The following is a 14,910-nucleotide window of genomic DNA, read 5'->3' on the forward strand; positions in this document are numbered from 1 at the left end:
AAGTTCCCACACACCTCTGCCAAATGAGTGTACATTACAGATATCCAAGGTAGTTTTATATTTAATGTATAAAACTGGTCCAAACTGCTGATATTTTGCAATGAATTCGAGCACACAAAAAATCTGAAAGGGATCATGAAAACCTATAAGCTAAATGCATTCTCAGAAAGTACTGCCTTAGCCTGCATATTCAGAAAGAGGCATGTAATGTTCAAACTGCTTAAAGAGATCCTCCAAGAATACATAAAAACTTTTCGCCACCTAAAATAATCTAGCAGCATTTGATTATCAAATGCAATTCGGTACTTTCAGGCTTCTGATTAAAATACACAGTCTACAAAATACAGCAATGCACACAACAATTTTTACCAATGTGTTCAAAATTTTGTAATTCAACAGCTGTGCAAGCACACACATAAGACTCTCTGATTTTACTGACACTTAGCACACTTAAAGTTGAGTGAAACTGAGTACCGTGCTGAAGAGGGGCTAATTTCAGAATATCGATGATGCCCAGTTTCCTAAAATTCAATTTTAGCAGTCCCACTTGCAAATTTAGTAATGTCAGGTCACAGCAAAGTGAGATTGCTATGCAAGGTTACAGCCAAAAATACTGGTCACACACTCCCTTAGTAAACAACAGCTTGCTAAATTGTGACAAGTCATTAAATGCATATATGGTTGTAATAAAGAAGTATATTTTTTAACTGGGAGACATCATCTCCTGGTGTGTTTGAAGGGTTGCCTGAAGAACCTTCTGCTAGAGTGCATAAAGCATCTGCATTAGAAGATGTGTTGTTTGCAGTTGATTCAGCAGCATCAGTGTGCAGTATTTGCTTAAGTCTCTGAATACCTGTAAAAAGGAAATACAGTTCACTACAAATTTCTCTTCGTCAAAAGAAGCAGTGGAAACAGAAGGGAAATACTGACTGGACACACAGAAATGATTTTCACCATGAGAGTGATTAAACGCTGGAAAGGTTGCTCAGAGAGGCTAGGTAATCTCCATCTTTGGACAGTCCCAAAACTTGCCTGAAGAAGGCCCTGAGCAACCTACTCTGGCTCACAACCTGGCCCTGCTTTGAGCAGGATGCTGTACTAGATGCCCAGAGAGTTCCCTTCCAACATACATTTTTCTATGATTCTATAGTCCCATTACTCCCATTACTTCACAAACCCTTTTGACGACAATGTACAGCATTGATTCAGAAATGAATACTTTATGACATATGACACAGGTGAATTTTTCATATCCAACATAAGAGCCACATAAAAATGAGTGGTGCTGGGGAATTCTCACGTGATATAAAGGGTAATCTGAGAGAGGAAAGAGCATGTTATATAAAATTTGGTTCACTGACTCTTGATAGAGTTGAAAATGATTTTTAAAATAAAGCTCTGCAAACTTTAAACGTTTGATATAATCCAAAATAAATGCTTTGTAATCGACGCTCTGGGCCAATCTAATACTTCCCAGTTTATACAAACTCTAAAAACATCCCTCACAGGCCTAGAGGGAACAGTCAGATTTGAACTTATCATTCGTAATGTTACCGTTTTGTAAAACTTGCATACTACTTCATGGCGCATTAAAAGTAAAACACACTTACACAAGTAAATCTTATCCACAGAATCAGAGAAAACCAGTCTAAACCACCCAGGCTCGTAACAATAAAAAGCTTTTCCAGGACTAATCAGGAGTTTTTCATCAAGCAGCTTCTGCCATAATTCAAGTTCAGCTTCAAATGTCTGTGATTTTAAGAACTAAAAGAAGAAAATAAAACTTTATTAAAGACTGAACAAATTCATAAATTCTTTAAAAGGTTTTTCAAGGACCTGATATTAAAATGTTTAACAACATACATGACTAATTTTTTTTTTTTTTTTTACATTCCCACCCCTTTCCAAATTTCTTACATACTTTTCTGAAGTCTGCCCACACATACAGTCCTCCTGAACTTTTGAGCACAGGTATTCCAACACCTGCAAGTCCATCCACAAGAATATTCTGTGCTTCTTTAAGTCGCTTTTTGTTGGTGGGAAAAAACACGTTATTCAACCAATCTACCAAAGCAAGAAAAATAGCATTCTGTTTTATTTCTGCCTATAAAGGAAAAATAATACAGTTCAATGGAAATATTTCTAGTGGGACTAACCTCTGTCACTAATGAATTGGCTGAGAACATGCTGAACAGGTCCAGGACAGCCATGGAAGACAGCCAGTTGATTCACAGCTTTCTGAATTTCATGATTTCTGGTATACAGTACTCCAACTCTGATACCACTCATACCAAAATCCTTGTAGGACAAAAAGAAGAGAGAGGGGTAAAATTTTTACTTTATGCTTGTATTTTATCAAACCACCATCTACAGTCATTATGATATATAGGAAAGAAATTCTCAGAAAAATTAGATTGCCACATCAACTGTGTGGCAAAATAAAACTTCCCTACCCTGTAATAATAGCATTTGATGACACAGTAAGAAGAATCTTAAAACTACTGAGAACAGATGAGTAAATACAGAGAATAAATTTGGAACTATCAGTACTGGCTATTTAAACCTGTGCTCTGCAACAGCCACTGTTCATAAGTGCTTCCAAATCTACGTAAGTATGCAATAGCATAAACATATTAACGTAAACTTTCCCTGAGTCCTTATGCAGGAATCTGTATTGTTTCACTGTGCAAGGCGTGAAATCCAGCTTTCTGTTCTTGCAAGTTGCTTAACCTGTACTACTAACTTGATGGAAAGCAATATCTATCAACATATTTGTACATAATACTGATAAAAACAATATACTATTCTTAATATTTATGAAACTAGCCTTTTGTTCTTCATTGAGCAAAACTCCCATTAGAGGCAAGGAAATCATTAGTCACACAGAGAATGAAAGATCAAGCCCAAGAAATTTAGGATAGCAACTATATAGTAACATTAAAGTTAAAAATATTGACTACTGTGCCATTTCTAGAAATGATCATTTTAATATACAGTGCAAGGACTGTTCCATCCCATAATAAAAAAAAGCAGCCAAAACACTGTGCAGCTAATAAATAAAGTACCTAATAAATCCCACTTTGCAGTGGGAGCTGTAAAATTATGTAGCACACCAAGTGTTCACTTCTAATACGAAAACCTTGAAAATGTTCTCCACACAGAAGTGTATGTGCTATCTATTCAAGTGTGACAGGACTGACAAATAAATGATTAGCTATGGAGTTTTCCACCCATTACATGAGCTGGAAGCATATAATTTCTGAAATTCTGGAGCAAATTCCCACGTGGCCAAATGGAGTCCCCAGCATGATAAAAAACAGCCAGCAACTTCCAAACTACAGTGTGGCGGGCGAAGGGAGGGGAAGGAAGGAAGGGGAAGGAGAAGGTGAAGGCAACATGCTGCCAAGCCAACAGAAAATAGTACAACCCAGTTACAAAGAGAATTTTTGGAGAAAGCAACAGAGAATAGAATTTTTTAGAGAATAGACTTGTTAACCCATTCTTGAAGCATTATGGGTTTCTTGGATAATCTTTTATGCATGTTAACTATCTCCAGATATAGACAGCAATAATGAAAGAGAAGTTAGTGACTTTACCACATTTGCCTTAGAGGCCAACAACTAAAAACACACCTGCCTTATACCCTCACTCTACCCCAATATGTCTCACTGTTGTTTCTAAGCAGTCATCTGTTTACAGTTCCCTCCAAGACAAGAAAAGGTAAAATGCTATATCTCCAAAATGAAAAATGTTTCAACTTTCTCTATGCTTCCCCACACCAAATACAGCAACAAGCAATGCCTTTAATACGTAAGCATTAGCTTTTTCTGTTAAGTAGATCACAAAGTAGAGACTCTGTACTTTAACAAATTTTAGACCATCGAAGAAGAAAATAAATAAACAAGGAGAAACTCAATTTGGCACCTATAATATACATTTTGTGAGAATAATCCAAGAAATTTTTGTGGAGAAATATGTTTGTGTTTTAATTTATGATATTTCTATATATATATCTCTATTGACCTACCTTGCTAAAACCCCACATAAAATGTGTCCGTTCTGGATCTGGTACACTGAATGAGAAAAGAGGAAGTTAAAAAGAACTGCTGCTATAGAGGAACAAATTATACACGTTACAAAAAATTTAAAATAGGTGAAATTATAGTACATTTTTAGTAAAATTTGTATATAAGCCTTTAAAGTGTTATGACTTTTTTTCAGAGATCTTGTAACAAAACTTTATCCTACGAGACACACACACACACGCACGTGCACAAACAGAAAAGAAAATGATTTGCACTAAGACATAATGGTCTGGTTAAAATTCCCACTGTTTCTCATTATAGTAATCAAACTCATATTGAAACAAAAATTGTGTTTCCATAAATGGTGCAAAATGGCTCTTGATGGAGAGGAATTCTTTGCTCAGCTATGCTATATTTCAGGCTATGCTCACTATAGCAGGTAACCTGCACAACTTCTAACAGCTTCATTTGCATTACAGTGAAATCCTTACACTGTGTAAGAGGAAATAACAGAAAAAAGCAAAATGGCAAGATGACTAAGGGCTCTGTCTATTTTTGATTGTTATTACTATACTTTGCACACCAGCTGGTAGCAAGAGACCTGCTCTTGTATTAACTAGTCTCATAGTTGCAAAGGTCTGGATGTGAGTTAGTTATACTGACTAACCAGAAGTTTGAAAAAACTGGCATAGGTTCTATTTAGGATTAAATATCTTCCGATCCCCGCTAAGAAATCACACTTACGAGTCCAGGCTCAGGACACTGGTGAAGGTGGCATCACCGTAAACAGACAGCATGTATATTTCATCCACGATGACATGCAAGTCGTATCTATGCATAGAGAAATACAGGCATATTAGCATATTTAAAAGAAAGGTCTTTGCATATATATATTAACTATTGCCATGGCAAAGTACCCATAAACATGCCTATTTGCTATTACACTCACCCTACAAGTTTTACCCCCAAATCAATTCTTTTTAAGGTCCCAAGGCATACTGTAAGCAACTGAGCATCACCTGCTGTTTACACATATCTGATATTTCTCTGCAGCAATAACATCCTGTTCCATAATATCTGAAATAAAATCTGAGTGCATGCTTAATCCAATGGTTCTCAGGATTGTGTGTGGTCCCCACTCAAACCGTACTTAAAATTTCAAACAAACGGAACTGTATATTATAGTCCCCTTTACCGTACAAGATTTGCTCAGTGAAACTTGAAACAAATGCAGATGTTAGATGAAGATCACTTACGTTAACTCCCGCTGTGAAAGCCACAACAAACAGCAAGCCATCATAGAAGTATCACACTCGATACTAGGAAGCCTTGGGCATATTCAGAAATAGCAAATAAGTGGCAGAATGCTTTAAACACCCAAGTAGCACAGGTTCCCCAGTCTAACAAAACCTCATTTAAATTGATTGTTGACTTTTATAATTTTTTTAAAAAAGGAAACTGGGTTTCAGAACAGCTTTTACATTAAAAATATATATGTTTTTTCTAATCATTATTCTCTAACATTTTAGTACCAACTTAAGTTGGTTGCATCCTGAAATCCAGGGACCATGCTGGGAAAAAGATACATTTGTCATTTAAAAAAACTGCTAACTGGAAATAGTGCGCTAAACTCTACCAGCCTCCACTGCTCTTTCTACAAAAAAAAACCCATGCCAAAAATGCAGGAACATTATGTTATTCTGTTTCAAAATAAAATAAACCAGCAGGAGTTTTTGGTAAATAATGAACAATTAATACTAACCTACTCTATTTAAGATTGTCAGAAACTATCCAAGCACTATTAGATTTTGAAGTATGTTCAGAATTTTGTAGTCATTCTTTGGCAAAAGCTCATTGAAATAATAAGGGTATACATTAAAAAAATTAAAGGGATGTTTTTCAAAAGGAAGTATTTTTTCCTCTATCAGTACCCAAAGGATTCAGGAGACTGTGAAGGCTGAGAATGCGAGCTCTGAGCTGGGCAAAGATAAAAGATGTGGAATGGGACAGAGACATCTTGGAGGTATCTTCCTTTGAATTTGTTTATAAATCTCAAATTCAAATTAAGTAGGTATAAAAGATACTAAGACACTTCAGACAGTTAAATTACTCTTGGACAACTAAATTACTTTCCCCCAATATCAAATTTTATTATTTTCTTATTTTGATACTATTTCAAGTGACAGCACTAGCCATATTTACATTTTTCACTGCTAAAGACTCTGGTAATCATCTGTTGTCATTTTTCTGAGCCATGCATCAAAGCAGGTTAATAAAGAAATACAATTACGCAAATAAAAAGCTTTATTAGTTTAAACCACACATTAAAAATCCCAAAGATATTTCATTCAGGAACACATTGCTGGACCCCAATTTAAGTAACATATTTTAGTGTTCCCAGCAAAGCCAAATAAAAAGGACAGCTATATAAGAAACATGACCAGGCCCCTGTATACCACCTCCCAGGAACAGGTACAAACCAAAGAACAAGAGATCACCAAAGGTGATTTTTCATTACTGCTCTATTGCATAATGGAAAATTAAATAACAAGCAAACAGCACTAGGACTCAAACCTGTGCGCAAACTCTAGACATTCTTTCAGTAACTGTGCTGGGTAAATGTCCCCTAATGGATTGTGAGGGTTGATCAGGATTAATGCTCTGACTCGGATGCCCTGAAAAAAGAAAAACTGATAGTTGGAGATGCCAATAATGCCACACAGAGGACTATCAAGGATGTAAGTTAGCCAACTCGTCAATGAAGAGCTAGCTTTTGAAAAATTTTTAATTACACATAAACATGTTTTAACAATTACCATACAGAATGAGGTTCCAGCTACACACCTCAGTTCAGAACTTATCCAATATTACCCCCAGAAACCTACTGAATAGTTTATTAGCAAATGAAAATCAGGTTAACACTCTTATCAAAAAAAAAAAAAAAAAATCAACGTCAGCAGTCAAGATTATGATTTGTACGGATTAACATTTATTCTTGGTTCTACAGGCATATTTCCAAAATAGTTTCACAGGACTCAGCAAAGTTACTATGGATATACATTGGGAAAGCTGAATGGAATTTGGACTTTCACATCCCACAACAGCTAAGTAATTAATTATTCATTGCTGATTGTTTTTTTTTAAACAAGTAAGAGACTGTGCAGAAGTCAAAGGTTGAAAATTAAATTATTTGATGTTCTAAGAGGTGTGGAGGGATGAAAGGAGATCGAGGTAAAGAATTTTCTCCCCACTATTATATAAGATTGTAAATATTCTACTGTGTAATGAGAAGAATCCCACATGACCAAAAATTAGATTACAAGTACAAACATAATCCATATTTTTAACTCTACAGGTATATCTCAAAATTAGCTACTTTCTATTTGCTAAAAAAATCTTTAATGTATATTAACATAAGCTATATTCAACAAAGATATTTTTATTGTGCACAGTCAAATACTGTAATATTTACAGCAGGAACTTTCAAGAGTTAAACTCTGTCAACATGAGGAATTGCCTTATTACTTCGTGTTTGGGATAAACTTGAAATTAAATTAGTATTTTTATTTCCTCCTTCAAAGGAGGATTTTTTGCCAAAAGCAACTCCACAGGAACTCCAGGGAAAAAAAAAATAAATTATGAGGGGGCACTAATATTTGCTTTCCCCTCAATATATAGTTTGTCTGAACACTTACGGGTACTGTGAGTAAAAACCGAACAAGGAATGAACTTTCATTTTTTCTCCTTTGTTTCCAGATACGGGAAGAAATTACTTGAAAACAAGCTAAGATGTAAATCCAAAAGCAGTAACAGCTTTGTCACAAGAACTTCTTGCACGGATACCATCCTTATGCAGTGAAGTTTGTTTTCTGCAGTTTAGCATATTTCACATCTGACATGTATTAAATCAGTAGCAGAAGATGCTGAGGGAGGAGTTAGTGTTCATAGGAACTGCTGCTGTGGGATGGTAGTTTCTCAACTGCTGGTTGTTCCTCCAGCTATTTATTATATCACATGCATACAGATGTTTGTAATATTAACCATGCGAACAATTTCAGCTCTTGAAGAACTGTAGAGACATGTAGATCTCTAAAGAGTAAAAGCGCCTCATGATGCAGCATTTTGTCCAGACAGCTCACATTTTGACAGCCATAGTAACAGAGCTTGGGTGCTAGCTAAATACCTTCGCTAAGATTAAGTGACAATTTGTCTGAATGCTCGATCTCACATAGACTGGCACGGGCACAGAAGATGACACAGACATACAGATCATGTCTAAACATAGGCACCATGCTGACAGAGCAGTTCATGTTCAGCAGTTCACCTCCTCTCAACTAGGAGAGCTTCAACATAGCTAAATCAAACCAAAACAAGAAAACCCTCAAAATCAAAACAGACACCCCCCCACCCAAAACCAACAATTTTGTTGCACATTTGTATGTATCCAAAATACCCACTTTTCTCATATGTTACCTTACTTATAATACTGCCCTTTACAACTGACCTTAGTTGTAGGATTCACCTATTGTCAAACCTCATTTTCTATCCTGGACTAGGACACAACAAGTCTATTTGACCTCTTGTTTGGAACCCATTATTAATACCACTACCACCACATTTTTGGTAAAATGTTTCACTGTTCAACCTGTGCTCTCTCTGGCTGGATCTTTATGAGGAGGATCACAGACAGTTGAGTTAAAGTGCATTTAAAATTTTCCACGAAGTCTGTGGATAATGAACTTCAAGATGATGAGAATCTGAAACATTTTGGCTGAAATAAAAGCCATTGAACATTAAAGTAGCGTGTTCTGTCTTCTTAGAGTCTGAACAATATCTCCTTCACTGAAGTTCCATAAAAATCTACTGAGGAAGAAGCCTGGTCTTGAAAAACAAATTAATATCTGTTCTTCATAAAATAGAGTAAGGGTGTTTCTCTATATTTTATTATATTGTCCATGTTACAAAATTAATTAAATCCCTGTGGCTAGAGTTGGGCCCACTCCAGTTATAAATTATATTATTATATATAATTTTATAAATTTGTAAATATGAAAATGTGTAAGTGGTTCAACGCTAAGAAGTTATGCTGCTTACAAAATAACTACGAAAACATGCAGAAATCATTTAATGCTATTCCTACCTGTTTTTTAGCTCTCTGTAGTGCAGCTTCTAATTTTTTGACTGTTAACTGGAAAGCGTGACTTTCTTCATCTGTCACCTGTAGAAGAAGAAAAAAAAAATCAACAAGAACAAAAAAAGACAATGGTGAAGAAACATTCCCACCCAGCAAAAATATAATTGCCATTGGCTTTTAGCAAATCAGTAAGTTAAACAAAACAAACTTTTGATGGCACTAGCTCAAGGAGGGAAAATAGCAATCCAACAATATTATCATCACCTCAGAATCTGAAACCAAGAACAGTCTTTCATATGCAACTCAAATATTTTGTTTTTTAAATGTTGTCCATATACAAGACTATGAATTCAGTGACTTGCAGAGGAACTTGTGTACTTGAAAGTTTGTGGTTTTTCTTCCCCTCTGACTGCATCACTTAGTTTTATAAAAGATACTACCTCCCTTTGCTTTGCCTCTCAGACTACTGAGCTTTCAAAGGGAAAACCAGTGTTATGTAGCCTACATAGCAAATAAATGTTTCAATGATTAACGGGAAAAAGGTTTACAAAACAAACTTACTTCCAGTAGGAGTGACAGATCTGGAGCTCACAGATTACGATTCAGCATATGCATTGGAGAGTCTGTACAGAACAAATGTGATCCTACACAGCTGATCACACCAGTCCCCTATGATGCTGCAGTCTGAAATAAGAGAGAGACTACCTCTAAAAGGGATTCAGAGACAGCTTTACCTCACTGAACAAGGGCACATGAACAGGTTGTATTCCACCATATAGCCATGTTTTTGAATTTATACCACCGAAGTATGGAGTTGGAATAAGATATCCATCTAAAAATATGAAAAATAGAATTAACATTTCTCATGAGCAATTATTTCATTGTACACTAACAGACTAAACTGGCAACCTAAGAATTTGACATTTGATTTAATCTCAAAGCCTTCACTGTGGCCTAAAAACAATATTTAAGCAAAATAGAAAACTGGTTCCCACTTCTTTTTCACCTGATTTCTCAAAATGCACTTTGCCTTCTCTTGATGCCATTCTCCCCTTCCCATAACACTCTTCTCAAAAAGCTATAGATTGTATCCCAGAAAGCAAATCAGCCTGCTGATTCCTCAAAAATTTTCCATCATTCTAGAAATAATCAGAGGCATTATTTCAAAGACACTCTGCTACGGACAAAAAACACTAAATCTCGCTTCATTCAGTCAGTTATAATACTGACAGCAGGCTCTCATAAGTCACAATACTATTATATTCACTGCTAACTAAAGTTTTCAAATAAAAATAATCATTTTTTACTCACCACCAGGGTCACATAATACAGTTGACAGTGTAGCAAAAACAGCACAACAGCCACTCATAACAGTGATCTAAAAAAAGTAGTACAAACTCACAATAGCAGAAATACCAGTGCCTGTCTAGTTTGAAGGTAACATTTAGATGACTAAGATTAGTACAAGCTTTAGTAAGAGTTTTGATTAAAAAAACAGTTTTTGAAGCATACTTTCTGGTAAACTTAAGTGTTACTTGCAAAGTTTAAACTAGTTATTCTACTAAAGTTAAGGTCTTCTTAAATATGTCTCTGCAATCTCCCTTCCCACCTCCAGTCTAGGTTTTCCTGAATAATTGAAAAGGATTGCTTACATTCCTGCACATTAAAAACAAAACAAAGTCCACAGTATTTTTAGGTGTTTGGGTTTGCATTCACACCCTGTTGGGGAATCCAGTGAGGCCTGTAGTTTGGCAAACACTTAGAACTATTATCCACTGAGAATACTTTTTCCAAAATGTCTAGGATTGCAATATGGTCTCTCTTTCTATTCCTTCCCAGTTTAAAAACGAAAGTCAAAGAAAGGTTGGAGACATAAAGGTTGGAGAGAGACACACAAAGAAGAGAAACATGTTTCTACCTTCCAACTGCTGGAGGAACTGAACAGAAGACATTTCAGCTATAGTAGATACTCAATATCCATAAACAAGCAGAAAAGTCTGAATCATAAGCCAGCTAAGAAATGACCAATGCATGTATCAGCTACATCTTATTCTGCACATGCCACTCCAGTTGAAAGTCGAAGTTCCACAAGAATGAGTTAGGATGTTGCGTTTGTATTTCTACATGTTGTTGTCATATATTAGCTTCAGAAGCTATTCACAAGTCTTGAAACTGCAGGAGAGGGAATCCCCTTTGCACAGTTCATTGTTTCTACTTTTGCTTTCTGCATTGCTCTGGAAACAGAAGAATGTAACAACTTTCTGAAAGTACTTGAGAACTTGTCCCTAGACCTTTTCCCCATAAGTTTGGCAATTTTCAACTTACAACTCACAGAATGTAAACCCTGGACTTTCATTCCAAAAAACGGAGTGAAAAACCCACACCATCACACTCTTCATATTAAGTACTTGATAGTTACATGTTGGCCACCTTTTCAACAAAAAAATGACACTAAGAAGACTTCTGTACGTCTGGTATATATTCCTCCTGTAGTATCTTGTTGACATTTGTGTACAGATTTACTCAACTCTTATCAAGTGAAGAAAAATAGAATGCAAAGCTAAAGCACTTGTCTTACATGTTCTGGATTCAGTGTTTCTGCAGCTCTAGCATAGTCTGTCAGAAATTTGGCAATTTCTTCTCTGAAGCTGAAATACAGAATTAGTCAAATATGTAATTACATACATCTCAGAAAAAAAAAATGAAACACACACAGAAGAAAGTGTACCAGAAACAGAACAAATGCATAGTACATACATAATACGAGGGTTAAGAAAGCCTTGAAGATTTTATTTTTCCTACAGATTAAATTATATTATTTCCACACATATCCAGCATGCTACAGTCTCTGAGGTAAAAGAACACAGGAGCCATCTGTTACCTTGAATAACAGCGACTGTGACTCAACTAGTATTTTCAGAAAACTAGCAAATAAAGAAGCATCTTTGAGGCTGGGTAGAATCTCTTTATGGAGACAAGACAAGAATTTGTGCAGGAACAGTAAAATCTGAGTAAATGAACATTAGATCAGGACAGACCTTCAACCCTAATGAAGGCAATGGTAGAGCTCCTACTGATCTTCATGGAGCCAATATTTTACCTCTGCTTTTTGCAGCACACAGAGTTCCAGTTTATCCCTCACTAAGTAGAAGTATCCCTCACTAGAATAAATCATTCCAAGAACCTATCATGAGCTCTGGAAGAACTGTCCATATGTGCTCTCTTTCTTGCCAACATGGCAACAGGACCTTAGGAATTTTGGTTGCTTTTTGTACAGTAAAAGGCAGGTGGAAAAAAACAAAAGAAAAATCGAGAAAAGCAACTCCTGAGCAGGAAACAGAAAACTTGTCATCAAGCCACTAACATTAATTCACCTAGGGTTTGGGTTTACCAAAAGTGAGACCACAGCCAGCCTGACATAAGCCACCACTAGCACTGAACACAACCAGTGTGGAAAAGGGGAGAACTGACTTCTTACCTTTTAGTACCTTGTGTATCAGAATAGTAGAAAAGATCAGGCTCCAGAAAATTCATGTCAGGTCTTCTGAGCTAATTACATAAAAGAGATACATGGCAGAACACTATATACTTGGACATTTCTGTTCTGCTGTACCATATTTATTAAAAAAAAATCATTATTCAGTAACATTAAAGAAGTGGAGAATATCAAAATTCATGAGTAACAATTATGTTCATACTTTGCACTTCTCTTTTTTAGTTTTAAGGTATTAGACAGCAACGACATTAAAACATCATCAAAACAAAGGAGGAAAATGATGAAAGAGAGAATTATTTTTTTGATTGCTCTGTCATGCATTAAAACAAATCCTGAATATCACATTGAGGAAAAACATACCAGCTAGCAGATTATGCATTGCTTTTGAGATATGTCAAAACCCAAACAAATCTGTCAATATTTACAACACTAATTTTTAATTCAAACATCAATTTTGATTAGCTTCTCAACCATCAGGAAAAAAATGACAGTAACCTTAACTTTTGGCTTTGCCACAGCAGAAAAGTGAGCCACTTACTAGGCCATAATTTTGCCCTCAGAAATACATTTCTTGAAAGCTACCATTCCCAGACAATATTTTCTGTTAAAACAGGAGCAGAATCTTATGTGATTTCTGTTTAAAGGTTAGAGAACACATTCAATCAAATGCAAGTGAAGTTGAAGCAAAAATAAAATGATTTTGGCTTTCAACCAGAGACAAGTTTTCAGTGTAAATATTACTTCGCAAAGCATTCCCAAACATGAAACTTCAGCAGTGCATATAAAGCACGCACTGTCAGTATGCTACGGTAGATATTAGCTTTTCTGTGATAAATTATTTGTTAACTGGACACCACAAAATTGCCAAGAACCAACTGGCAGCTAAATCCAAATTAATCAGAAGACAGCAACACTTACTCGCTCCTCTATTAAATCAAAGCAAAGCTTGTTCTCACTTGTTCCCAAGTTCAGGATGCCCTGAAAGAAATTACTATTAGTAGATAATACCACCACATGAATACAAAAGCATCCGCTTAGTTCTTATCCTGTCGCACTTGAAGCGTCTCTGCCGGCCAGGAGCGCCCACGGAAACTCTTGGGTACCGACATTGACGGTGTGTTTGGGTGCGAGGACGCCCGTCTGCCGGACCCCCACCCGTGGGGACGGGAGCCCCCGGCCCCTACCCGCACCTGGGGATTGAGGTGGCGATCGAAGGGGTCCGCGACGTACAGGGCGAAGCCCTTGTCCAGCAGCCCGGGGGCACTGCCAGCGATGCGGGTGCCGCGGGCAGACAGAGCCCGCTCCGGGGCCGGGGCCGGCGGGGCGCCACTGCTGCTCATCCTCCGTCCGGCACGGGGCTTCTGCGCTGACGCCGGCCGGGCGCCGCGACCGCCCCCAGCCTGCCCTGTGCCAGCGGGCTGGCAGCACTGACCGGATGGCATCCGACGCGGCACAAGGCTGCCGGGATCAGTTACAGCCAGGAGAGGAGGAAACCCCACGCCTCTAATGCGACCCCTGCTCAACGCCCACTGCCTGCTAGGCAGATTTCTACTCCAGACCGACGGTCTTTGCTAAGACGGGTCTGGTCTTTGCTCCGGTGCAGAGACCTGCAGCACCAGGACTGCTGCTCCGGCAGGACCAGGAGAAGTGCTTGCCTAAAGGGAAAGGAGAGCCAGTTCCGCCAAGAGAGGAGAGGTGCTGGCATGCGGAGCGGATCACTTTCTCCCTGGCGTCCACACGAGGAAAAGAAGATTTTGACATACTGACTTCCAAGGGTTGCTTTCTGTATCTACGTTATACATACTGTCTTCTTAGCTGAGGACATTTCATTCTTTTAAAATTAAATCATGTCTTTCGGATATTTTTGACACTTTTAAAATGGCAAGTAATTCCTAGGAAAATGGGTGTTAGAAAACGGGCTGCCTGTTAACTGTTGGCAACTAAAACTATTACGCACCAAAAACTCCTGTTGTATCTTTTTAATATCTAAGCAAGGTCATGCTGTTCTAATTATGCAACTGCTTAAGCAGTGCTTTGACAAGATACAAGCAGTGTATGTAAGTAGTATCAAAGTAGTATGTATTCTTAAGACATAATTTAGATTACTGTTCCCTGAAACTTGGCAAAGACTAGGGACATAGCGATTAGCATTACATTTTTAGCTGGTTCAGCTGAAGGATCCAAATATCTTCCCAGTAAGAAAAATGCCACAAAATCACAAGGATGGTTTTAATCCTAGCTATGCTTTTACTGGA

General features: G+C 37.2%; 1 protein-coding gene across 1 annotated transcript; it reads right to left on the reverse strand.

Annotated features, from left to right (window-relative positions):
* Window positions 1–43: 43 nt before the first annotated feature.
* On the reverse strand, window positions 44–14,132 carry LOC112982356 (1-aminocyclopropane-1-carboxylate synthase-like protein 1). Its single transcript, XM_064506063.1, has 14 exons — window positions 13,846–14,132; window positions 13,574–13,633; window positions 12,638–12,708; window positions 11,738–11,807; window positions 10,471–10,537; window positions 9,894–9,991; window positions 9,166–9,243; window positions 6,600–6,700; window positions 4,770–4,856; window positions 4,028–4,073; window positions 2,157–2,298; window positions 1,922–2,064; window positions 1,611–1,764; window positions 44–853 (listed from the first exon to the last, which is right to left on the reverse strand). Exons 1-14 carry the CDS (start codon window positions 14,095–14,097, stop codon window positions 666–668), a joined length of 1,557 nt encoding a protein of 518 aa, XP_064362133.1. The 5' UTR covers window positions 14,098–14,132; the 3' UTR covers window positions 44–665.
* Window positions 14,133–14,910: the final 778 nt, after the last annotated feature.

The sequence above is a fragment of the Dromaius novaehollandiae genome, chromosome 2 (assembly GCF_036370855.1).
Source record: "Dromaius novaehollandiae isolate bDroNov1 chromosome 2, bDroNov1.hap1, whole genome shotgun sequence".
In the NCBI taxonomy this organism is placed as follows: Eukaryota; Metazoa; Chordata; class Aves; order Casuariiformes; family Dromaiidae; genus Dromaius; species Dromaius novaehollandiae.

What these genes read in the sequence shown, in the direction of transcription:
- LOC112982356 (XM_064506063.1), bottom strand. Translation starts at nt 14,097, where the DNA reads ATGCCATCCGGTCAGTGCTGCCAGCCCGCTGGCACAGGGCAGGCTGGG. An exon ending in AAACACTGAATCCAGAACAT is followed by an intron (nt 10,538 to 11,737) that starts GTAAGACAAGTG and finishes TACTTTTTTTAG; the next exon opens with ATCACTGTTATGAGTGGCTG. An exon ending in TGTCTAGAGTTTGCGCACAG is followed by an intron (nt 4,857 to 6,599) that starts GTTTGAGTCCTA and finishes CTCTATGCATAG; the next exon opens with ATACGACTTGCATGTCATCG.